An 18684-nucleotide genomic window follows, 5' to 3' on the forward strand; every position below is an offset into this window, starting at 1 on the left:
ACCACATCTTCCTGCCTCTTCCATTCTTCTACCGCTCTTTTAGTGAAGCCCATGTGAAACAACATTTTCCTATCATTGGAGAATTAACTTTTATTAGGTTTCTTTAACACTGAGATAAAGCATCTTCTCTGAGTCCATCTTTCCAGCTCTCCCTCCTCCAAGCCGAGTATAAATGTACCTGGCCGGCAATATAAGAGATGATTTCTCCATTGAACCAAGTGCCTTTACAGGTCGATTCCTTCAAATTAGCATTCCACTATTTCATGTCGGGTTTTACATTGATAAAATGTAAACAGACACTCTCTCGCCCTAGTAGAGGTTTCTAAAACATTTGGACTTTTAGGAGGTCTGTAATAAAGTGTGAAGGTCACAGAAGCAATATATCGCTTTAACGTGAGATCCCAAGGAGTTCTTCAAGAAGGGCCATGTAACTCCACTACTTATGGTGGAATATCAGATACAAAGGGCCAAGATTGAGAGAAAATGGCATCATAAATGGATTAAAGCATCAGTGCTACTTAACATTGGTTATTTGAGTTGCAATAAAGTGAAAATGCACTTCCCCTTTGTAACATCTGTTTCAGTATTATGGATTGGCACAAAACACTAATAACAGGTGGACATTGTATGTTTATTGGCCGGATGATTTAGAGATGCGAGATCTTCGAACGACGTGCTTTCTTTGTAAGATAAATAGGCTACGATGGGCTACCTCCTTTAACAGCTGTCATGTTCATCTGGCTTTCCCCATACAAGTGGGATTGACTCTTTATTAAAGTTCATATAATACATTTTCAAATGTAGGGAATTGATTGTATCTAGATTGTAGTAGAGCGTTGCAGTGATTCTGGAAATGCTGCAGTAATGTTGGTACAGATATATAAAGCACGCCCACAAACATTCACACCGGGGCCCCTCAATTACACCCTGTCTCTGAAATGAAAGGGCTCTGGAGAATGGAAACAGTTCAAATACTGGCGTCAAAAATATATATAATATATGTGGTGCCCCTGGCCTTAAATAGATTAACTTTAGCTGCAAAACACCATCTCACGTAATATTAAGGCAAGTTATTCCATTCATTGTTATTGTATTAATAACCTTGTATCCTTACTGTGAGCTTGTCTTATAATATCAATTGTTAGTCCAAATAAAAAAAGGTATCACCTAATACTGAAGTACTTATTTACTCATTTTCACTATCGCAACTGGACTAGCACAGATATTTCTATTTAATGATTGTATTAATAAAATATGAATGGCTGTATTGATGCATTCCCAGAATTTATTTATTTTGCTTTCCATCACCTGAGCATTGCTTCGTGACAGATTTGTCCTTCTGTAGTCATAAGTATCTGAACAAGCTCCTCACCCCTACCACACACAGCACTTATCATCTGAGATCTGACTCCAAAAGACTGTTCATGGTTCCAAGGTTCAGCAAAGTATCCGGCCGCTCCTCCTTCTCTTACCGTGCACCCCAAAACTGGAACAACCTACCAGAGACTCTCACAGCCACCACCAGTCTAAGTGCTTTCAAAACTAAAGCTGCCTCACATTTTAATCTGGTCTGTAACTGTTACATACACCTATAATATATATTATCTCTAAGGCTGCGCATATAGGGACAGCGACGCGACATTGCGTCAAAACAAATCCATTGCCGCCGTCGCATGCCCTTATAGTAAGCGCGATGCGACAGTTTGGTCACGATCGCTGGAAGTCATCTCAATTTGATTTTTCCAGCGACCGTAGCCTGACGTCACCGTCGCAGTCGCCGGCACTATAAGCGTAGCCTAACTGTGCATGCAATGTCTTGTATATAATGTATACCCTGTTCACTTATGTAACTATGTATTTGTAACCATGTATTATTTGTCATCTTAACTCTGTGCCCAGGACATACTTTAAAATGAGAGGTAACTCACAATGTACAGTATTACTTCCTGGTAAAATATTTGATAAATAAATAATAAAACAATACAAGAAAGATCCCAGGCACAGGGTCTATAAACCGAGAAGAAATAACCTTGTGGGCGCCGACTCTCCACTTGGGTTCAGGTGGTACATCCATAAGACAAACACCAAGAGAAACTCTGCAGTGCTTATGGTTGTAGCCAGAGTTTATCAAATATCTTCCTGGTTCTGTCCGTCAGTACAACAACTTAAACCTTTTTAAAATACAGTCATAAGTATTGGAGTGAAAGTCCAGTGTTCATCCTTCTCTGGTCACACAAGCCCCTTATTAATAATGCCGCAACTTCTATTCAGTGATTCAAATGAATGAAAGCGATTGCATAGTTCCCTGTGCATCACCCTCCATTCTATTATGACCTCTAGTCAATATGCTGTGTATGTGTTATTCCATGTCAGGGAAGCTGCAGAGCTCCAATCAGATGGAAAAAAGCAGCTTCACGGCATGATGAAAAAGGGCCAATATTGTGTGTTAGTTTTGATAACATTTGTTAAAGGATGTAACAGTTTATTTAATAATCTCCCATTTAGCATTGTATCCTTTTATTTGGAGTATCTAAAGGAGAAGAACGTGTGTGTGTGTGTGTGTGTGTGTGTGTGTGTGTGTGTGTGTGTGTGTGTGTGTGTGTGTGTGTGTGTGTGTATATACAGTACATCCATATATTTTTGTGTGTGTTCAAAAACTTCAGTCTGTGCAATAACTGTTCAACACATCACCTTGAAAAACTCCCCATGCATCCAGCCATTTGACTTAATGCACACTTTATAGTGTTTTATCGCTAACTTAATTATTGAGTTTTCTACGAAGGCATTTGAAGACTGGGTAATCAAATCTGGTGCTTCATATGGATTGGTATAAACCACGGGTCTCTCGAAAAACGGAGATTGCATTAGAAATCCGCGTAAATGCATTCTGTAAAAGAATAGGGTGGAATAAATCTGTTTTCAAGCAGAGTAAATGGAAAGCATCTCATGATAACAGCTTTCAGCGCAGGTATCCAGCACAAGTTCCTAATGAGAATGCTGCTCAAAATGTATCATTTCACACCTTGCGTACCAAGTCCATTACTGGGGAACTTGTATACGGTACAGGCTTGATAGGCTGTATTTATGAATAATGTTCTGCTTTGTTTGTTCTACTTTTTTATGTATGCAGTTTTTTTATTTTTTGCTGCAGTACTTTGTAGGAAACCACAGTGACTTGTTACCTGAGTTTTGGGGAAATGTAACATTGTGTACTGCACAGGAAGGCAGGTTGGCAAAGTTGATGACTTCAATCGAACTTTTTTCCCCTCTCTCAATAAAAAAAAACAAGTTTGTAAATACTTCTTGACCCTGTAGACAAGGTATACAGGGCTGTAATAAACTGGAAGCTGTCAGACAAGTAACACTTTCTCTATCAACAAATGTTCTTTAGACCTTCAGTTTTAGGCCAGCCAGCTTTAATGAGGAGGAACTAATGGTAAATCCAAGGTAATGCTCAATATATGCATCTAACAATGTGAGAAAATGCAGAACGGAGGAGAAGATGCTACAGAGACACCGGAGTGAGAAACCTCACAATGGCATCCATATCTTGTTAGGCACATACTCATTATTTTCACTTCCAGTGGTTACTCTTGGTTTATGATGATTGTACAGTGCAGGACTAGACAACCCTCTGCGCCTTAACTTTAGAGCATCTTGACCAGCCGATCAGAACCACTTGCATTAAAGGGGATGGGGAATGTCAGCCGTAAATGGCGCGATCGGCTGCTTCGGTTGATCTAGAACAGGGGTGGCCACCTCCAGTACTCAAGGGCCACCAACACTTCAGGTTTTATGAATGTCCCTCCTTCAACACAGGTGACTCAATCAGTAGCTCTGTGATAATGATTGTGCCAACTGTGCTGAAGCAGGGATATCCTGCAAACCTGACCTACTGGTGACCCTTGAGGACTGGAGTTGGCCGCCCTCTATATAGAATAAGCCACATAGTGAGAAGACGAGTGACAGTAGACATTTTAGGGTCTGTTTTGAGCTTCAGAGTCCTACCCGTGCAGAGTGATCGGCCCAAGTCGAAGCACCCGATATACATCCTACCCTTCTATGAAACTTCGAGCATTAAAACTAACCAGTGGTTGTAGCGGTATTGCACCTATTTAAAAAATATCCACATTTATTAACCACTAGGGCAAAGGTCTTTGCCCGTTACTTTAGAAAGACTTCAACAATATATATATGCTGTAAAAAGGAGATGATTCCACAAATAAATCCAATTTTCCTTGAAAATAAAGCCCGTGTATAAATAAAACGAGTAGTGGCGCTCTGAGTGTAAAAATAACAAAACAGTGTCTCTCTGTGCCCTATAATACTGTCACACTTTTAATAAAAGTGTGAACAGTAATCTTGATAAAAAGCAGTGATTTATGAAAGAAAAAAAAAAACACATTTCTGGCATTCTTACCCAAATCTCCTGTGTTTTCTCAGACAGCATTTAGGTCCCTGACACTAGTTTTAGGATACCAACGTATTGCTTGGGGTTCTCTCTCAGCCTAATTACCTGCTGTGTACCTCAGCTCTCTAATGCACACTGCATTCTGGTTTTAACCACTTGTGTCATTACATAATTGTCGTGTTCTTTACGGCTGTTTTTTCTTCACTAAGCAGTAGTTGTAGTAAAATGTTATTGTCTTAACTTCCCTTTGAAATGAGTTGTCTGGTTTTTAAAGTTTTTTTTTTCCCCTCTTCCACCTTACTTTGCATTTTAACTCAAATTATTTGCTTTGGTCATTTAACCTAAAATTGTCCTTCTCCGTGTATATTGTTTCCCCGGACGATGAGCATCACGTAACTTTTGGGCCATTGTTCATATGTTTTTTCCATTATATTATTATAATGTAGCGGAAGTAAAGCTAAGAGTTAAGAAGCACAAAGCAACAATGTCTTTCCATGGAGCAGGATAAGAGTTCTTCATACTTGAAATTGGCTTTCAAGACCTCACATGTCTCCAGATAAATACCAAGTGCTTTGTTTATTCTCAAAAGGTCATAGACAAACTACACTGCATAAATGCAGCAGTCTCATCTCGGCTCTTTAAAACTGAGGCACTCAACTCCAGTCCTCAAGACGCCCCCAGCAGGTCAGGTTTTCAGGATATCCCTGCTTCAGCACAGGTGGCTTATCACTGATTGATCCACCTGTGCTGAAGCAGGGATATCCTGAGAACCTGACCTGTTGCGGGGCCTTGAGGACTGGAGTTGAGCCGCCCTGATCTAAAACGTATCACTACCTACAAACCGATGAAGATGTCTTCACCATTGTAGCCCCTGTTCCACATGCCTTGCTCGTGGGGGGGAATTAACCACTCTACTGTCGGAAGTACACTGCAAATACCAATGTATGAATCTGTTCTTCTCCAGCACAGAATGAGTTACCTTTAAGCTTCTCATATCTACGGGAGGTAACCATATGCACATATATTGGGAGACCTTTTTGGCAGACTGAGTCTGTGGGGCCCAACTATATTTGTAGCTTAATTGCCCAGATATCAAGGTCTTCTGAAGGAAATGATGGACTAAATTAGGAGTAACCAGGTTTCTGAGGTGTGAAGATGATAGTGGGTAGTTGTTCTTGCCTCAAGAAAAGGACATTGTAACCGTCCAGGGGGCAGTTGCCGAACCCTTCTGCAACGTAGTGTCCGGCAGTTTAAGTAATGTCTATAAGAGTGAATAGTAGCTGACAAAGATCACAGGCTCCAATGAATGAGTGCTGTCCCACGAGGACAAGGAGAGACAGGTCTATGCCGTTTATTCCCAGAATGCATTCAGTAACCCGTTCAATTTAACATGGTGTTTTCTAAATAAACTCCTACTGATTCCGAGAAGGAGTGGGACTACCTTGTAATGAGTGAGACGCACTTCAATTGAGAGAGGTTTCACTGACTTGGTGAATGCACCATTAACCCTCATCAGTCTTAGTCTTGTTATATAGTAGGCGCCGGTGCGTGCTTGGCGTTGCGCATGCATGTGGCACGCGCGTTTTGTTTATATGTTGTAAGCGGTGGCGTGCGCCACTAGGGTGTGTGGCTATAGACGTCACAGCGATAGAGGCGCTGTGATTGGCTTGGCAGCGCCACGTGGCACGGCAGCAGCGCGCAAATATAATTTTCATGTAAATTGAAGGTGGTCCCGTAGGGTCCGACGGCGGAGCACTGCTGTTTGTAGAAATTGGGGGCTGCACACCAGTTCCAGTTAAAAATCGATTTATTGGGTGGTCATCAGAAGTATACAGCAAACAGTCTGACGCGTTTCAGGACAGTTGTCCCTTTATCAAAGAGTAACTGCGCGTCTACTGAGTTCTCCATTATGTAGTATAACTCCCGCCCCCAACTGTGACGTCACACGCTCTATTACTATCGCATGATTTGGTGAGGCCCCCATCCCATTGGATGCCCTGTCAGCCAATCGCGCAAGGCATGGGTGAATAATTAAGTAATGAGACTAGCATTGGAGCCACGGACTCTTGCTCCCGCCTCTACTAATGACGTCACACGCTCTGTGTATATCGCATGCTTATTTGGTATAGCCTGTTTATTAGATAGTATATAACCCAATAACACATGTAATAAAAAAGTGTATACTGTCTGGGCAAAGCTAAGGAGTATATAACACAATGGAGACACTCAGGAAAAAACAAAACACAAATTTAGTGACATTAAAAACATATGATGAACAAATATTCAAAATAAAAGTTAAAAAACTACAAAAGCGCAACGTTTAAAAACAAAGCAAATGAGATGGAAGATGTATATATTGGAAATAGACTAGTAATGACGCCTGAAAAATACATCCTGATCATAGTGAAATTTCATATAAGTGTCTTACATATTCCTACTGAAACAAGATCATTCAACTGCTCTTTTGAATCAAGCCCTCATGTATTTGCTGTGATCTGCCACGCCACCTCCCACTGCCGCGCGGCTGAAGTATAGAACGCCAGGCCTGGACACAGCCAATTCTAATTGACGCGCGCGCTATATTACACGTCTTACCACCAGAACCACGCAGCTCCGCATATAACAAACCTTTCTTCATTTTAAAGAAGTGGGTGCAGTCCGTCGAAGCCAATTAATGAGGGAGTTATTTATAGAGATAGTTTTCCTTACACCTTAACCTGTGAGTATTACAATTAAGGCATCATTTATTTTTATTTTTTTGCCAAGTGCATTAATTCACTCCTGAACAAGTGGGCTAACAAAATGGTGTAGGGGGCGTTTTCTACATGAAAAGGCATTCTTTGTTTCCCTCTCTATTGGGACTTATCCAGCAAAGACTCTGAAGCTGTGCATTGGTTTGAAGTTCAGTTATTACTCTCTTAGCTGAGTTTGTATTCATGTCTTATCATCTGAGCCTCCTTTTATCAGTGTGATCTGAGACATATGCTCAGCCGGGGATCCAGTTTCCTTTACAGAGAGAGAGAGCGTAAATAATGCAACGCTCGAAACTTCCCCAGGGACAGGCAAGGTAGATTTTACCATTGAACCCGTCCCTGATGATATTCTGATTTATTCTACGTTTTGTTAATAAATAAAATGCTGTCACAAATCATGATACCTCGCAGGGGGGAAACAAAGAACCAGATGTGGGGGGGAGGGAGGGAGAAAGCTTGTGTCCATTTGTAGTTGCTGCAAGCTGTAGATATACAAAGTAAAATAAACGAATTCAAGCAAAAGTGTGTTGGTTTACCTGTTGGTATTTTGCTATGGGACATATTAGCATTGCAGGCCTCTTTCACACGAGGTTCTGGTTCAGACCAGGGCAGTGGCGTAGAATATTTATCAACTCATACACTCCCACACGGTTAAATATTCTACTTGAGACTTTCATATGAGCTGAATAAAACATCGCAACAGAGTTTTTCAAATGTTTATACCAAGTAGGACTCTGCTCCCAGATTTCATAGTGCAGTCTCTTCCAGTTATTACAGAGCAGTGAACAATTCAGCGTTTCAGGTCCCATCCGGATCTTTCATCACCTGATGATCGCTGCTCTCTAATAAATGGAAGACCCTTTGTTAAGAAATCTCTGAGTCAGTGGCGTAGCCAGACGTGCGGGGCCTCCGGGCAAATATTTTTTCAGGGCCCCATTAGTAGTGAACATATTCCAGAGATTCAGGAGTTTCCATGACTGCCCTGCCCTGCCCCCTCCCCCCCCCCCCAGCGTGTTGCCGGCCCTGCGGTCCCCCCCCCCTGATTTTACTCCTCACTCTGCTGCATTCACTCCTCTCTCCTCATGTATTTCTCTCCCCCCCTCTTACACCTACTCCCTCGCTTTTCCGACACAATGCGTCCCGCAAACCCGCATCGGATGCAGGATAGTCGGAAAGCGGAACCCATGTTAACCAGCAGCCGTTTTCGTCGGATGTGCGAAAACAGCGGCAGATAATGAGGTTTTTTTACTGCATTATGCGCCGTCGGAAACCGCATCTGACGGAAAACAGAACGTCGGAAAGCGAGGACTACCTGTACACACATACCTTCCCACAGCAGCACATGGTATCTCCTCCTGATGTCACGGAGAGCAGTTCCACCCCCAGCCACTGCTGCCTGCTCTCTGAGCCCCCCCCCCCCCCCCCCTCAGTCTCATCGCTCACAGCTCCCGATCCAGCCGGCATGTTGCTGTTAAGGAACCCGGAGGAGGAAGGGGGCCATGACTTCTGTGGTCATCGGCTAGACTGCTGGGCCAAATGTCTCGGTTCTCCCCTGTGTTCCCCGGTCTGCAGTGAGCTGCAGGGGGAAAGACGGGTGGCGTGATGAGGGCGTGGCCATAACGTCACCCGGCAGGTGCGCCCTCATTGGCTGGACCGCCGGGGGCGTGGCCTAGTGCTCCATCGCTCGTGTCCATCTCAATTTTCGGGTCTGGAAAAAAAACTCGCCGCGCAGCACGGCGGCCCCACCCTCGCAGCGGCCCCGGCCCCATTGAGAGGTGGCTCTTGTCCCCGCAGCGCCAGCCATAGCGAGCGCTTCAGTAGTCAGCGGTGACCAAGCCTTAGAAAGTATCACAACCTCTAAAGTACAGAAAATGCAACAGGAGAAGGGAAGCTGATGCAGAAACCCTATACTTGCAGCATATTGCACACACCACACACAATAGCACATGCACTTAATGCCAGCAAAGGTCTGGGGATTGTAGACTTGTGAACAGATGTTCAGCAGAGCTCCTGCTCGATACAATTTGAGCAGAGTTCTCGGTTTCCTCTTATTTCCCAAATGTATCCATGAACATCCAAAGAAGTTACCTTTGACATGTATCTTTAATTGGCAGCTTGCCGGATTTATACATACTGTAGTATGTTTTTGTTGTATTACAAATATATACGTTTGTATGCAGCATAAGATACTTTGTTGGTTGTGCGGTCATCATCAGTCTGCATGACATTATAAGCCAGTGGTTGTTAATCTTTTTTTGGTTGAGGAACCCTATAATTATATTGGGAAATTCTTCAGAACCCCAACCCTCTCCAATACCGTGTCTGAGATCAGATGCATTGTAAGAAAGCCCAACCTTCTCTAATAGCGCGTCTGATATGAGATGCCTTGTAAGGAACCCCAACTCTCTCTAATAACACTTCTGAGATCAGATGCATTGTAAGGAACCCCAGCCCTCTCTAATAGCGCATCTGAGATTAGATGCATTGTAAATTCTTCTTTTCTATTTGATACCATTTTAAAATGACCAAGGGTCATATGAACCCAAGTTGAAAAACGCTGTTATAAGCTATATGTATGACAGATCCCACCAGAACTGCAGAAAGTTCAACACAATAGCCTGTGCTTGTGTATATAATGTAACTTTGACATGCCGATCCCTCTGGCACAGAAGAGAGTTAGGAAAAGAGATTGATTTTTGTTTAATGGGAAAATATAGCTACGATTGATAAGAACTAACAGATATGAAAAAAATAGAAAGGTGGCTTGAAAAAAAATTGTACATTTCAGTGCAAGTTAAGGTCAATATTATGGTTTTCTGTGAAATCTGACACACCAGTGAAAATATTTTCTTATATTGTGCTCAAATTTGAAGGTTTGAAATCTCCCTCAGCAAAATTGTTGAAGGAAATATGCTCACATTGGCAACCTTAAGAAATCCATTACTCTCCGTTTAAAGAGACTGTAATGATGAGGATGTTGATCCAGGGAGAAATCTGATTGCCTTTATTTTTAGTCAGGAAGGAATTTATTTCCCCCCTTATGAGACATTGGATGATGTTTCACTGGGTTTTTTTGGTTTGCCTTCCTCTGGATCAAAATACTGTAAGTACAAATATAGGATATATAATATAAGTATCTGTGGTCTAAATTTAACATAGGTTTAACTTGATGGATGTATTTCTTTTTTCAACCTCATCTACTATGTAACTATGTAATAAACAGCCCATATAAACAGATTCACAGACAGGTCCCCTAATCTTTTTCTTTTTGTGTATACCTCAATATAAACCTACAGCACCGTCCTAAAAATAGGGCTTTGAATTATCTCGATTTGTCAGCTTCAGCGACAAGGTATGAGCTGCGTTTAGAGTTTTATATGATGTTCCCTAACCTGCCTTACCTCATAATCACACAGCTAGCAGTGCGCTCACTACAGCGAGGGATTCTGAGCAGTGCGTGGTTTTTGTCACGTGATTACTGACCATAACTTGTTTGTGTACGTGGTTTCATAAAATACCTTTTTGTTTACATCATGTTTTCTGACTACCAGTGTACACAGCACTGTAGATAGAATTGTGCATGTACAATAAATCCGTGTCCCAAAGAACTTGCAATCCAATGTTTTTATCTAAAGTGCATAGAGGCAACGTGACTTGATAAGATGTTTCTCTGTTTCCAGGCATGCTTGTGTCATACGTGGCCAGGTTATGACGTCAGATGGGACACCACTAGTGGGAGTGAACATCAGTTTTATCGGTGCACCAGTCTTGGGCTACACCATCAGCAGACAAGATGGGAGGTAAGAAGATACATTGGGACTGTAAGGTCTTAGTAGACATCCGTTGTGATATAGCTGGGCTTGATAGCACGGTGTAGGGGACGATAAAGCCATGTATTTCTTACTGTAAGTGATGCTGAACTGTATTTATAATAATTATTTTGTAGCACGTCTAGTGTAGGCAGCATAACAGAATTTACAGGCGCAATAAATGCCTGTAAAGAAAAGAAACTACGGCTCTCCCCTATCACACTAATGTAATTTCAAATAGGGGCCTAAAAACCAACAAAATCAACAAAGTGGCCCTTTAAAACTGCAGCTCAACCCTTAAGGGATCCTTCCTTGATCCCCACATATATAGTTTTCTTGGCGAAATGGTGAGCACATGGATAGGAGAAAGAAATAAAAGAAAAAAAAGATAATAAGATATTGAACAATGCACAACTTGGTAATAACACTTCAATGATTAGAACACAAGGGAGGGAATATAAAATCAAATAAATGGCTGAGCCCAATTCTTACTCACACGGACAAGTGTGAGTCAATCTTGTCAATGGTATCTTTCGTGGAATTCCACTGCAGGGGATACTTCATGAGATGCTGCCCAAGACTGATGTGGATATTCTGATGTGGATATTCAGGTCCTGACGAAGTGAGACTCACTCGCGAAACGCGTAGTCCTGTGTCGGCATTGTGATTTGTTCGTGACCACAGTAGGCCACCGTACCTCCCGAGGAGAAACTCCATTGCAGCCCCTGCGACCGGACGCAGCAGCAAGGGAGTTCCTGCATGAGCAGAGACAACGGAGACGGTTGCCGGAAGTATTTTATTGTGTATGTAAGTTCTGCTTACTTACCTTGTCTTTACAATAAAGTATCCTATACCCACCGAGCGCTTTTCGTCCCTGTTTGGAGGCACCAGAGGGAGGGAACTGCTCGTCAAAAAGAATATCCACCTCAGTCTTGGGCAGCATCTCATGAAGTATCCCCTGCAGTGGAATTCCACGAAAGATACCATTGACAAGATTGACTCACACTTGTCCGTGTGAGTAAGAATTGGGCTCAGCCATTTATTGATTTTTTATTCCCTCCCTTGTGTTCTAACCATTGAAGTGTTATTACCAAGTTGTGCATTGTTCAATATCTTATTATCTTTTTTTTCTTTTTCTTTCTCCTATCCATGCGCTCACCATCTCGCCAAGAAAGCAATAAATGCCTGACCTCGGGCGTTAACAGTTTAATTTTTGGGGTCCTCTCACTTCAATCCACAACACCTTTACTACTTAGCCACTCTATTCACAAGGAATGCATTGGGATAAGCGTGTAGGCTCAGTTCCTTTGTTCTTAATTAGTACTCAGATCTTTACAACATGGAACCGAACTTTAATAATATAAGGGAATGTAAACTATATTGGCAGCCCAGGCATAAGTCCCAGAAGCCTTTGCTGCAGTGGAAGCACTGTATGCTAGGAGATAACGCTGAAAAGCAGGGTGGCAGACCTGTCTGAGACATGTGAATGTGCTCACAAGTGATTTTTCCATTTGCTGTAATATAGTGTGGTATTGTCTGGGCCTGTGAAGACAGAGCAAAAATAAGATTAGATGCACTGGTTAGTGTGATGTATAAGATCGATACAAGTACATGCACTGGTGAGTGAGTGAGGCTGAAGAGATTACGTGTAAGTGCAATAGTTATGGGACAGTTTGTTGGTTGTTGGTAATAGGTGTGGCTAGCATTAGTGTTACTCAGTTTTAAAGGGGTTCCAAGGTACTTAAAAGGGGAATTCCACATATTCGGCTAGAAAACATACTTCAGTCTAATTGGCTTCCTAAACAAATCTAGCAATACTAATAGCAAATGCTTGTCTGCTTTCATTTTTTGTTTTTTTGGGGGGTGGGAGGGGAGAAATGATTTACAAGTTGAATTTCTTATGGACCTCTGAATGGGGAAGTGTTTGTCAATCAAGTGTTTTCTTTCCCCTTTTCTCACCCCGTGCTTATCAGAGAACCAATAAAATTAAGTGAAGATGGGCAGGAGGAACTCCCTGGACACACAGTGACATGAAACAAAAGGGAGCAGACAGAGGAAATCCATTCCCTCCCATATAAATATTTAAAATAGTTATAGGTGTCTGATTTGGATTTAAAAAAATGGTATTAATCACCAACGTGTGACCCCTTAAACATGTCACGGGAATTAGTTCACTTTGGTCCTACGAGGGATTGTCCCTTTAAAGCCCAGATGTTGAGATAGCTTTTATCCAGGACGGTGGGCTGCGATTATACACAAAAACGCCCGTGGTGTCGCCCGTAGCGACACCGCACGGCGCAAAAACAACTTTGATACCTACGGGAAAACTGCGTATACCAAATGCGACTGTCTCTCCGCTTGTTACTGCGATGCGGGTGACAGTTGAAGCGTTTTCAAAATTTGTTTTCTGGTTGCGACTGCCGCGTCCAATCAAAAAACAGATTTCAGCCTGCAGCCGCGCGCGCAGTAGCGTGTGCTTGTGCACATGTCGCTCTGCGACCCCGCTATTGTGATGTCACAGATGCGCACGCGCGCCTCGTTGCTGGTTTAGGAATACATGTGTTTGCAGGTGAGATCTAAAAAATGACAACTACAACAACATCCCAGAGGACTGGAAGAAGTGCAGTATTTCCCTGTACATGGTTCCGATTTAACTTTCCCTCAAAACCAAATAATCTATGCCACCGAGTAATGTAATGCAGGCTTGCTAAGCTGCTCATTATTAATGGCTATTAACACTTAACATTGGAATACCTGATGCAGTCCTTGTTGATTTTCAAACCATTGCAATATGATACTTCACTAATTCCCAGGATTTGTTTCTTTCATCTGGACAGGCAAGCTGACAAGAGTGAAAATGAAATGGTCTTTCTGTTAAAACACACATGCTCCATGCGTGATTATTGAAGCCCTTATGGATTTTCTAGTCTTCATCTATTCACAGCAATGTGGGGTCGTGCTGGAAACGAACACGTGATGGTCTGAGCTGTGTAAAAGTGTGTTTGCACGGAGGGTGGTCAGCAAGCAGAGTGACCATTATCTGAGCATTGTAGATAACAATGATTTGCACATCATTGATTGGTATGGTCCTGTAGATGGTGGCACTTGATTTGAAGGTGAAATGCTTAATGAAGTAATTCCAAGAGATATCAACCTCCACGTGTGTAAATCATTGATATTTGGGTATTTAGGACCAAAAATTGCATTTTAATGGAAAGGTACTTACTGATGCAGCCACTAGTATCCGAACACTTGCCTGGGAAAATCTGGGGCAATTTCCCAGTAATGCTGCAACATTTCTGTGCCATTTCTGCAGACAGACTAATGGCCCATCGGATTAACACAACGGGGGTCCCTTGTAGTCCCATTCAAACTGAATGAGACTGCCAGGGACCCTCGCTGTGTTAATCTGATGGGCCATTAGTCTGTCTGCAGAAATGTCACAGAAATGTTGCAGCATTAATGGGAGATTGCCCCAGATTTTCAAAGGCAAGTGTTCGGATACTCGTTGCTGCATCTGTATTTTAGTCAGCGAGAGACCTTTCACTCCATAAGACACGGCTGGTGGTAAAAATGAGACAGGCTGACTCCAAATAGGTGAGATCAGTGACATTTCACAGGTCAGAGTCCCTGTTGCTGAATGTATTTATTTATTTATTTTGGTTACAGGTACTTATTTCCACTAAAGAGTCCAATTCTTCAGTTAAAGTAGTCACCTGAGAATAGGAATCCTAATAGGAATAATATTATATTCTGTAAATAAGATACAATGTTTTGCTAAGAAGACTTTTCTGAACGTAACAAACAATAAGCAAAAAGCAAAATGCGTAGTTGAGCAATGAACTTTCTAAAATATATGTGTGAAAGAGCCTGGAGGAAAGCGCAGAGAAATGCCTCTAATGGTGAAGTATATCAAGTAGTTTAATAGAAAAGGTTAAAATAAGTCAAATGCACTCACAATGTGTACTACCAATGAAAGTATAAATAGCACACTCTGTAGCCCAGCAGTGCGCAAACTGGGGGGCCTGGGGGGCAAATTTTTTGGGGGGGGCACGGGCAGTTGCAGAGGTCCCACGCTCTCCCCTAGGCATTTAAATTAAATGGCAGGGACCGCGCGAGGCCTCTGCAACCTCTACTTACCGAGGTTCAGCCACCTCCAGGACGCGTTATCATGGCAACGCGGCGGTCACGGTTGTCATAGTAACGTGACATCAAATGACGCTGCGGGTCACGACGCCGTGCGAGGTAAGGAGGGGTGGGGGGCACGGGGGGCGCAGCAAAAAAGTTTGCGCGCCCCTGCTGTAGCTGGCTCTTAAGTCTTTAGCCTTCCCTTCTGTGGCTTCCAATTGGAGCTCCGATGTTGCCCTAATTGTCCTCCCTTCTTATGGTGGTTGGGTGGGGGTCTCCTGCAATGTTGCTTGATCATCACGGAGCATGATGACATGAGGCTGGGGCCTGATTAGCACAGGTGCCAGCTACCAGGGATTTCCTCTCCTACGCATTTCACTAGACACGGCCAGCTTTGTCAGGGAAATGAGTCACCGCACAGGGGGAACACACTACTGTTTAGGAGAACAGCTTAGTTCCTTAGGCTTCACTCACAGACTGCTTGCTACTCTGGTTCTCAGCCTGTGTGTACCATATAAAGCGTCCTTGGAACAGACAACATTCACAGTGTTTAGAGTTAAAGACAATAAATAGGAATTCTAGAGAAGACAGACATTCAAACCATGTGTCAGTAAGGTAGCAAGGGAATATCAGATTGAAGGACATATCCACGGTTTCTCAAACTTTCTTTATTTTGTGGATCGTACTGGTAATAATAATAATAATAAGAGTTTGGTGGCCACCATACTAACACTTAGCTCTGTTCATCAGTATGCTACAAATCATCCATCAGCATTCACATACTGGTAGTAAGCGTACATATTGAAGGGTGTAGGGAACACCACTAAAATCTTATGGGACCCCAGTTTGAGAAACTCTATCTGACTCCCACCCTTCTCCCCCCTTTAACACTATGGGCGCCACAACTGGCTGAAACCACAGTGCAAAGCTTCGCTGGCACTACTGCCATGGAGAGGGTTAAGACGGGCCCTTCTTTTTGTTGCAAGAAAATATAAAAAATATCCCCAGTCAGCAGACTGCTGGAAAGATGACGGTAATGAGGGAATGCTAATTCCTCCGCACATCAGCTGCCTGGGACACTGGACCATGATGGTACGCGGCCAGATGCCACTACATCTAGACTCTAGCAGATATGCTCGGAAAGCAAAGCAGACCTAGTAAATAGCTTTTTATTAGCATACAATTGGAAACTAGCACCGTTAATGGAAGCGCATACCGGAAAAGGCATGTAAAACTGTCATGACACGAGATTTATGGGGCAAAGAAGAGGAATAAAGAAACATCTGGGAGCAATCAACATAAATAAGTTATTACACCGTGAATACATTTACTCCAGGGCTCGTAGGGATCTCAGTGCAACAATGTGCCGGGCCTTTTATACTTGATAATTAAGAAATGGTGTTTACATCGTTAATGGGAGAAGGCTACATTTTAACTAGCTGATTACATATTGAAATCCGTGTATGTAGCTATTATATAGGTCAGCCACACTGTAGATTATTGGTTTCATGGTATAATTGGCCTCCCAGCTTCGGGGCCAGGAAGTATTGGGTGTACAGGAAAAATCTATGCTTTTCAGGTAAAAAAAATATGTACCATAGAAAGTAACACTTATGTCATTCAATTACAATTGCTATTGTTATTTGATGTAATTCAGTTGCAAAGAAAACAGCTATTTTGTTTACTACAGTGTGGGATATATAGACTAGTGTGTGTGTGTGTGTGTGTGTGTGTGTGTGTGTGTGTGTGTGTGTATATATATAGAGAGCTATATATATATATATATATATATATATATTAATGTGCTTTTCTTTTTCTCTCACTGAAACAGCTTTGATCTGGTTACAAATGGTGGCATTTCCATTACTCTTCGCTTTGAGCGGTCTCCATTTATTACCCAAGAGCACACCCTCTGGTTGCCATGGAACCGCTTCTTCGTCATGGAAACCATAACAATGCGGCACGAGGAGAATGAGATTCCCAGCTGTGACCTGAGCAGCTTTGCCCGTCCTAACCCGGTGCTCTCCCCGGCACCACTCACTGCATTCGCCTGCTCCTGCCCAGAGAAAGGCCCCATAGTTCCTGAAATCCAGGTATAAAAATGCACGTCTTGTTATTGCTTTGCATCACATTGCATTCGTTTGACATACCTAGCTCAAAGCAGATATAGCATATGGATACACGTCAACCTTTAAGTTTGAGCGGTCAGGAGATTTAACACACTCCATTTGCATTGCTGGCCCTGCCCCCAGATAAGACAGTAGTTCAGACCCCCTCATAACAAAACCTCCCTGAAGCCCCATCCTTCCCTCTGAGAGCTGCTGTTTGAAGATCGGTTAAACTCGCCTGGCAGCCTCCAACAGAATGAAGGAGAAGCGGATTTATTCATTTATTTACGTCCGTTGGCAATGGGAACATACAGGGGAATGAGGGGGCAGGGACACGTCTCGGATCTTTCTTCCAAATCGGGGGGTAGCATATGTAGCTAAAAGCGGATCTAACATCTCTAATTCAACACAGCAGAGCATGCATCGTCCCTTGGTATTTTTATGTAGGCTCTCCCAGCAGCCTGGTCTTAACTACTAGACCTACACCAGGTCTTTCTGATAAAACAAAATGGCCACCTGTGGCTTGACAGTGACACAAGGCAAACACCCCTTTATCTGTTAACTTCTTTAAAGCCAATCGTGGCAGAACCATGATGGTCAAACTCTTCTGGCTGCAAACCCGGGGCAAAACCAGGGAATTGTACCAATTTTAACCCAGAAAAAAGCCCCAACTGCTACCAATTGGATTATTTTCTGTAATAAAATGGGGATGTTTTGTGCTCTGGATTCACTCCAGTTTTGCAGCCGGGAGACTTTGGTTATTAGGCTCCCTGTGTTTCAAATATTTCCCAAACTTGGGGAGGCTTCCCAATCAAACCGTGATATGAAAAGCAATACCAACATATTATTTTAAGGGGCAAACCCTCTAAGGACGGGGAGACCTTTTGAGTCCTTGGATCTACAGGTAAGGCTAAGTCCCAGCTGGCGCTGAGCGCACTCATGCTTGGAGAGCGCTCCAAGCATGAGCGCCCGGTGTCCTGCTTGTACGCGAGCGCGGGGGAGGGGGGGGGCATTGCAGGTAGTTGAGCGCGCGGGTAAGTATAGGTTTTTTGTTTACCTAAACGCCGATCGCAGGTAAGCGTGTGTGTTCGCCCACGTGCGCCGCGCGCACCGCGTGAGCAGGGACTTACATATATCTATTTATGTAAGTCCCCGCCGCAAGTGCCGCCCGCTCAGCGCTAGCGGGGACTTAGCCTAAATAGTTGTTCTCTATTTGTTAAGTACTTTTGATGCATTCACTAGTCACAGATAGACACAAGTAGGCACACATTCAGCCAACCGGAAAACCCGCTTTCATTTTCACAGGATGCAGAGGTACATTTTCTACTTCCATCTTTATCCTAGTTGAGTCTTTCTACGGGAGTCAATTAGAGTCGGTTGTTTAATGCGAGACAGTCCCTTTAATACCAGTCATTTATCTAATTACCGTATGGGATGCCAAAGCGGGGCAAAATAAGTTGAATGGATAAATAGAT

At 43.0% G+C, this 18684-nt stretch overlaps 1 protein-coding gene across 1 annotated transcript in view; it reads left to right on the forward strand.

Moving 5' to 3' along the window:
• Nucleotides 1-18684, forward strand: part of TENM4 (teneurin transmembrane protein 4) — a 1230300-nt gene that overhangs the window by 1154206 nt on the left and 57410 nt on the right. Inside the window, 2 exon segments of the mRNA XM_075592607.1 lie at nucleotides 10845-10964; nucleotides 16933-17194. Coding sequence (XP_075448722.1) covers nucleotides 10845-10964; nucleotides 16933-17194 — 382 coding nt within the window.

The sequence above is a fragment of the Ascaphus truei genome, chromosome 3 (assembly GCF_040206685.1).
Source record: "Ascaphus truei isolate aAscTru1 chromosome 3, aAscTru1.hap1, whole genome shotgun sequence".
NCBI lineage: Eukaryota > Metazoa > Chordata > Amphibia > Anura > Ascaphidae > Ascaphus > Ascaphus truei.